Source organism: Notechis scutatus, chromosome 8, assembly GCF_049901735.1.
Source record: "Notechis scutatus isolate UNSWTSFEM ecotype Mainland chromosome 8, rNotScu1.2, whole genome shotgun sequence".
Lineage (NCBI taxonomy): Eukaryota > Metazoa > Chordata > Lepidosauria > Squamata > Elapidae > Notechis > Notechis scutatus.
Window position 1 is genome coordinate 18,282,172 of NC_142016.1, and position 8,227 is coordinate 18,290,398.

Sequence of the window (8,227 nt, forward strand, 5' to 3'; positions counted from 1 at the left end):
CTAGGTGGGGAGGAACAGGTTCTAAAGCAGGAGTGCCCAACCTTGGCAAACTTAAGCTCTGTGCATTTCAACTCCCAGAATTCCCCAACTAGCCATACTGGCTGGGGAATTCTGGGAATTGAAGTCCCAAGGTCTTAAAGTTGCCAAGTTTGGACATTCCTGCTTTAAACTGAAGCCTGACCACACTGAATTAAGTGCATGGTCCTTCCACTACTGGAGATTCTCCATATTTGGTTTTGAATGGTGTGGCGCTTCCTCAAATGGAACTGCTATGCAACTTGGGGTCCTCCTGGGCTCCCAGCCCCTGTTCTAAGAGCAAGTGGCAGCTGTGACCACCAAAGCTTTTACACAGAGTTATCTGTTGCCCCAAATCCATCCTTTCTGAACCAAAATTTCTTTTTCTCACTCACTCACCTTGTATGAGTTCTGTCCTCTACATGGGGCTACACTAGAACATTCAGAACTTACATTTGGTGCAGAATACAGTGGCTATTTTGCAGGTAAGGCCATTGTGGAGTACCATACCATGCCTCTATCTGTTTACGAACACTTGCTAAGCCACCAATGAAATGGCTTTTTGCTGGCCTTCGGGTGCAGATCCCAAGTCACCCGGTCTTATATAGATTGCCTGGTTCTCTTTTCATCGTCACTCTTCTCCATCCATCTTAATATAATCAGTCTTCTTATTTTCTGATTATTTTTCAGCAGCTCATCAACTAATCCCTTCTGAGAACCATTTCCTTTTAAGTGTAATGTTGCAGTCAATCTCTATTCCATTTACCTGCAACATCTGTCTGGCTATACATATATGCAACACTGATTTATCACACCCATTGCAATCTGGAATGACAGTCCCCTCCCATGAATGCTTCCTGTCACTGTAAACTAGTGGGAGCCCCATCTCCATAAATCCCAGGTTCTACTCACGGCAGCCGACGTGTTTCCTCCAGGCAGATATTGCTATTCCTTCTCTCTGACAAGTATCAGCATATGTCTTCAGGGCCCGACACAAAATCTGCTTGTAACCCTCAAAGGCACACAAATCAATTACGCAGTCATTCAAATATGGCTTGGGATCAATCAAGGAGTGGCAGCGATGGAAAGGACCGCTCCTGTGTTGAATGATCATGCCACACGAACTTTCTGTATTGTATCTGGCTGCTAACTCGGCAGAACACTGCAGGCACCTGTCATGGCAGCCGTGCCTGCAAGCTTCATCTCCATCTTCTACTTTCCAGCTCTTGCCCAATTCCACAGCGTTGGTGGCCAAGCTTCCCGAAGGGGTAGTAAAGTCGTCATTGGGATCTCCATTGTAGTTGCCACAAAGGCCACAAATTTGACTTTGAAAAGCTGCAGTGACCTTCACCACTAGGTAATAGTTCCAGTCGTAGTAAACCTTCAGGCCAAACTGGGTTTCGATCACCAGTTGGTTTCCTCGATGGTATAAGGAGACCATCCCATTGTGTAGACCTACCGGCAGACGAGAGCGCACCTGGTTGATCTAGAAGAGACAGAGGCCGGTGATCATTGTTTGTTTTTGAGATTACATATTTGACAGATGAATGGGGTTGCAACAAAACACCAAAGCAGCTCGTGAACTGTAATTTCATTTTCAGAAGTATTTAAAAAAAAAAAAAGATAACAGAGCCTCAATAGAAATGTTAAAATGGAAGAGCAGATGGACACTTTGAGAGTTAAACCTCAAAATGTTCCTTCTTGTCTAACTTCTTATTCCCATAGAGAACCAATGCCTATAGGTATCCTGGAAGTACATCTTCAGTAATATGCTGACCCAATTTTTAATTAATAAGGTAGATTTATTTGTGATCACATTCCTTCCAGTCGTATGAAAGCAGATTACTTACACTGGTAGTAAAGTCTGCTGTGCTATGGATGCAGAACATTTTCCCAATATTTAATATCTTTAGGTTAAAAGGGAGGTCAAGTTACTAATTGATGGGTGAGATCCTGGAGGGCTAGAACTGGTCAAAACCTACCCTGCTGAGCCAGTATGTGAATGTTTTCCCATTTGTGTTAGCTATAATTTAAGAACATTAAGAATAGCTAAAGAGCCATATAATCTACCATTCATTCTGTGTTACAAGGTGGCCAAATATGTTCAGCAAGGGACCTTACATATAGGACAGGAAGACGATATAAGGTGACACAATTGCCTAGACACTAAAACAGAAAACCATACATCCAGCCCACAACTACTTGGTTCTAAGCCAGGCGTCTCCAACCTTGGCAACTTTAAGACCTGTGGACTTCAATTTCCAGAATGGCCGGTGGAGGAATTTCTCAAGGACAACTTTAGATTGGACATCCTTGTTCTAAGCCATGCACTTTTTAATGGCTTAGAGCAGTGGTGTCAAACTCAAGGCCCGGAGGCCGGATAACTGGCAGAGGGTTGCAAGAGGCAGTTGTAGCTGAAAATGGAGCTTGAGAGCCTGGAAGAGCACTTGGGCCACCACAGGCGCCCCCAACAAGAATGACATCGAGTTGGCCACATCCCCTGCCCGTGCCCCCCCCGGCAGCCCTCCTAAGGTCAACCACAGCCCTGATGCAGCCCTCAATGAAATTGAGTTTGAGACCCCTGGGTTAGAGTAATGTCCTATTGTCTGTTCTGGCATAAAGGAAGGTTTCAAACGTTCTATAACTATTAGATTATCAACTTTCAACACTGACCCACCAAAAGAAATGTGTTTTACCTGCTTTCATTTGTCTCTCACAAGCAGAAATTTTTTTCATTGGGGGCAGCTGAAGTTAAGCCACCAGCACTGTCTCAATGTTAACTGAGGGAGATGGGCAGTTAAGAAATGTAAAATGTAAATATGTAAAAAATAAATAATGAAACGGTACAAAGAGTGTTCTTACTCTGACAAGGCCATACTCGTGCTTGACCATAGTGATGCTGGAGTTGTAGATGGTGAGGGTGACTTGATTGATGAAAGAGAAAGGGAAACTCTTCTGACTCTTGGTAAAGAGGTGGAAGAATGGCAGGTTGGAGCTGGTGCTGCAAATCTTAGCCACTGTATAAGTGCAAGTTCCTTGGAAATCAAAGCTGCGTCCATCAAATGTGTGATAATGGGGCTGACCAGAGGCCCAACACATCACTTGGGGAGATACAGAAGGAAAACATCTAGGTGAACCATCCACCATTCTACAAACGGTCCCTTCCCAGCATTGAATTGTCTGGCATGAATGGGTAGAAGCCACACACTGGGGCCAACCATTTATAACTTGACAAATAGTCCCACTTTGACAATGGGCATTTTCACAGGATGTTGGCATAGGAACGCATTTAGGCCATCCACTGGCCATGTCACAGATAGTCCCAGCAGGACACTGAAACTGGCTACAGGAAGGTGTGCTAGGCACACATTGTGGGCTTCCACCAACAAGTTGACACACAGTTCCCACGTGACAATGCGTAGAAGCGCACAACATTGAGGATGCTGGAATACAGGTTGGCCAACCGTTCACCATCTGGCATATCATCCCTTCCTTACAGATGGTTTTCTCACAGGAAGATGGAATTGGGGCACAAATTGGCAATCCGTTAACAATCTCACAAACGGTACCTTCCCGGCAGTTTGACCTATCACATGAGGACAGGATAGGAAGGCATCTTGGCCAGTTATCAACCATTTTACAAACACTTCCATCTTGGCAGGTGAATTGATCACATGACAGTGATGTAGGAACACACTGGGGCAAGCCAGAAACCATTTGGCATGTGGTCCCAACGCTGCAACTGGCATTTCCACAAGAAGGGGGAATCGGAACACACTGTGGCCAGCCATTGTTTATTTGACAAACTGTTCCACTCTTACAATGGAATTGGTGACATGAGGGAGATCTAGGAAGGCATTTTGGCTGCCCTTCATTTATCTCGCACACAGTTCCTTCACTGCATCTGAAGTTCTCACAAGAGAGTGCGATAGGGACACATTTGGGCCAACCATGGCTGATTACACAAACAGTTCCAGAGCTGCACTGAAAATGATTACAAGAAGGTGAGATGGGGAGACATTTCGGACGCCCATCATATATCTCACACACAGTCCCTTCACTGCATTTGAAGTTCACGCAAGAGGTTGAGACGGGAACACATCTGGCCCAACTATGGTGGATTTCACAGATGGTTCCTTCCTTGCAGATGACATTAGTACAGGAGGTGGTGATGGGGACACATCTGGGCTGCCCTTGAAGTGTCTCACATGCCATTCCTGCACTGCAGTTGAGTTTTTCACAAGGAGAACGGTCAGGAAAGCACTTTGGCCAACCCTCATCGATCTGACAAAGAAACCCTTCTTTACAATGGTAATTGTTGCAGGAAAGGGATATGGAAATGCATTTTGGAAGCCCATCGTGTATTTCACATTTGGTCCCTTCCTGGCAGTGGACTTTTTCACAAGAGTTCAACATTCGGCTACATCTGGGCCAGTCATCAACCATTTCACAAACAGTTCCTTCCTTGCATTCGATTTTATCACAGGAAGCAGGAGTAGGCGTGCACATGGGCCAACCATCAATAATTTCACAAACGCTGCCATCTTTGCAGCGCAGTTTGTCACAGGTAGGTGGGATGGGAACACACTGAGGCCAGTGATCGATTGTTTTGCAGGTGGTCCCTGGCCTGCAGTGGATTTTGTCACAAGATGCGGGGATTGGAACACACCTGGGCCATCCTTCCACGATTTCACAAATGGTCCCTTGTTGGCAATAGATGCGCTCACAAGAGTGAGGGAGTGGAACACACGCAGGCTGGCCATTTACTTTTTCGCAGATGGTTCCTCTTTTACATTGAAGCTGGTCACAAGTAGGTGGGGCTGGGACACATTTAGGCCAGCCATCAATTATGTTACAAACAGAGCCCTGGGCACAATCTATTTTCTGACACGAGGATGCCAAAGGTATGCATGTGGGCCATCCGTGGACAACTTCACAAATTGTTCCCTCTCTGCACTTATATCTATCACAAGAGAGTGGGATGGGTGTGCAGGTTGGTACACCATTCACCATTTCACACACAGCTTGCTCTCTGCAAACAATGGATGCACAAGTTGTTGGCACAACCGGAACACAAGTCGGCCAGCCATTGACGATGTCACAGGCTGTTCCATTCTTGCACACAATGCTCTCACAGGAGGGTGGGCGAGGTCTACACGTGGGCCAATTGTTGACCACTTCACAGATGGTTCCCATCGGGCACTGGATGTTGTTACAGGAGGTGATGGCAGGCACACATCTGGGGACACCATCCAGGATCTCACAGAGCGTTCCTTCTTCACAATGGATCTTGCTGCAAGAGGGTAGGATGGGCGCACATAAGGGCTGACCATCTGCCAGCTCACATATGGACCCAGGCCTGCAGTGAATTTGGCCACAGGAGCGTGGGATAGGCAAGCATCTGGGCAAGTGATTCATCATCTTGCATTCGGAACCAGCTTCGCAATTTAAATTTTTGCAAGTTGGACTTGGGAGGCATTTTGGCCACCCGTCCACCATATCACACATGGTCCCTTGCTTGCATTCAATATGGAGGCAGGAGGGTGGCAATCGGACACACCTGGCTTGGCCATCAACCATCTCGCACATGGTTCCTCTCTCACACAGGATCTCGCTGCAGGAGGCAGATGCTGGAACGCACTGGGGCTGGCCATGAACGACCTGACATTCGGTCCCTTCTTTGCAGTGGACGCTGCGACAGGAAGGCGTGTGAGGCACACAGTGCGGCCAGCCATTCATGAGTTCACACACCATTCCTGGGTTGCACGGCATGTCTTGGCAAGACTTGGGCCTTGAAATGCACTGAGGCCAACTGTTAATAATAGCACAGATGGTGCCTTCCTTGCACTGAACGGCAGCACAGGATTGCGGCACAGGCATGCATTTGGGGAAGCCATCTGTCAGGCTACAAATTGTCCCTTCTTTACACTGGACCTGATGACAAGAGGATGGGTAAGGGACACATCTGGGCAAGCCATCAACTATCGCGCAGAGCATCCCTTCTTGGCATTGGACAGAATTGCAGGACTGCGGTTCTGGGAAACACTCCGCCTGGTTGTGAACATCTTGGCAAACATATCCTTTCCCACAATTGACTTCATGGCATGGATCTGGATGAGAGCTTATTGGAGGCAGCAGTGCTAGAAAAGAAACAAATTACAGATGATATATGGGGAAAAAAAATAAAGGATAGAAATACTCTGGAAGTTTCAAAGCATCAAGCAGATGCTATTGGGTTGCTAGAAAAAAGTGCAATTTCCGCCCCCACATTAATCGTTTATGTTCATGGAGAATGTAATTTTTTTTTAAAAAAAGATCAATACACCTTGAGTTGTAAGTTGGGCTGCCAGATACAGTATGGCACGGCTGATTAAAATGCTAATGCCCTCCACAGAAATCAGTACGGATGTAATTTGTGTAATGTAAAAAGGGTGGCGGGAAGGAGAGTGAACCCTATTTATATCTAATTCAGACTGAAAAGCAAATTAAAATGATTCTGAATTAAATAATTCTGAATTAACATTTTATTTCATTCCCCTTAGACGGCCCTCCATTATATAGAGCTGGGGAAGAAAAGAATTTGCTCTACCAGGTGGCAGAGCAGGCAAATGTTATAAGGAGAGAGAAAAAAAAGCGATATTCATCACCGGGACAAAACGTATTTGCATACTGGATAGAGCTGCAATTTTTGATTTACTGAATTGCTGGAATACATTAAGGAACAAATATTTGGTGCTTTCATGCTATTTACAGGGACTCGGTAAAAGTAAGCCTCTGGTTGCTGTGTGCCTTAATATTATAAGGCTTTAAAAATCTTCATTTTCTCTCCTTCTCCCTCTTACCATGCAGCAGGGTTTCCCAACCTCGGCCAATGGAAGGTGAGTGGACTTAAACTCCCAGAATTCTCAGAAATGGCTATGTTGGCTGTGGAATTTTGGGAGCTGAAGTCCATCTACGTGGAAATGGTCAAGGTTGGAAAACCCTGCTCCAGTGGTCTGAAGGCTACCCTCATGCTACTGCTGTTGGTGGGAAGCAGCAACGGTGGGATTCAACCAGTTCGCACCACTTTGGAAGAACCTGTTGTTAACTTTCTGAGCAGTTTGGCGAACTGGTTGTTGGAAGAACTCATTAGGGTAGGGAACCAGTTGTTAAATTATTTGAATCCCACCACTGGAAAGACAGACAGAAGAACTGTTTGGCTGTTACCTAGCTCTTGCTGCAACAGAGACTATGATTAGAAACCTGTGACCTTGCAGGATTTGTGGATTTATAATGTGTGGCATCTCTCATCCTTGGCTATATCAGCCTAAGATGCTAGAAAGGGTAGCCTAGGAATCCTGTTAGCAAGGTGTGGAAGGCCACAATTTACCAAACGTGGAAGGCCTGAAGCAGCATTGCTAAAGTTGGCTGTTAAAATCTCACATTGCAATTTTTGTTTGCTGACTTCATGTGCAAGGTCTGGTTACTCCTGGATGGTCTCACTATGTGGAAACATCCAGTTACAAAAACATCCTACAGAAACATCTCTGCTTGTCGACAGGTGATCACATGACCCCGAGACACTGCGACTGTCACAAGTACATACAAGTTGCCAAGTGTCTGAATTTCGATCATGTGACCATGGGGGACGCTGCAATGATTGTAAGGGTGAAAAACGGTCATAAGTCACTTTTTTCAGGGCCGCTGTAACTTTGAACGGTCATTAAATGAATGGTTGTGAGTTGAGGAGTAGCTGTACCCAATACTGAAATATTTGACAGTAAAATTCATTGTCAACAACCAACCAGTGGAACAGAAGTTGCCCTCAGAAGTTGTGGGAGCGCCATCACTTGAGACCTTCAAGAAGAGATTGGACTGCCATCTGTCAGAAATGGTGTAGGGTCTCCCGCTTAGGCGGGGGGTTGACTAGATGACCTACAAAGTCCCTTCCAACTCTGATTATCTGTTATCTGTTATTTATATTTGTTTTTTTATTTGATTGATTTTATTAAATACATTTCTTAATGCTTAATAAAAATCATGTTGTCTGGGTATTTAATTTGCTTAACAATACAAATTTACATTCTTAATCTCCACCCCTTTTTTCCAACCACTGGTAAAATAAATTCCATGTTTGATAATATTCTACATCCTCTTTCTGTTTAATTTTCAATATTTTTCATACTGGAATATTTGCATGTGGCCCATAATACATTATGGTGTGCTTACCCAT

General features: G+C 45.1%; 1 protein-coding gene across 1 annotated transcript in view; it reads right to left on the reverse strand.

Moving 5' to 3' along the window:
• LOC113426783 (IgGFc-binding protein-like) overlaps nt 1–8,227 on the reverse strand; it is a 28,650-nt gene extending 20,423 nt beyond the window's left edge. The window contains 3 exon segments of the mRNA XM_087970395.1: nt 928–1,501; nt 2,878–6,155; nt 8,224–8,227. Of these exon segments, the coding sequence (XP_087826521.1) occupies nt 928–1,501; nt 2,878–6,155; nt 8,224–8,227 (3,856 nt within the window).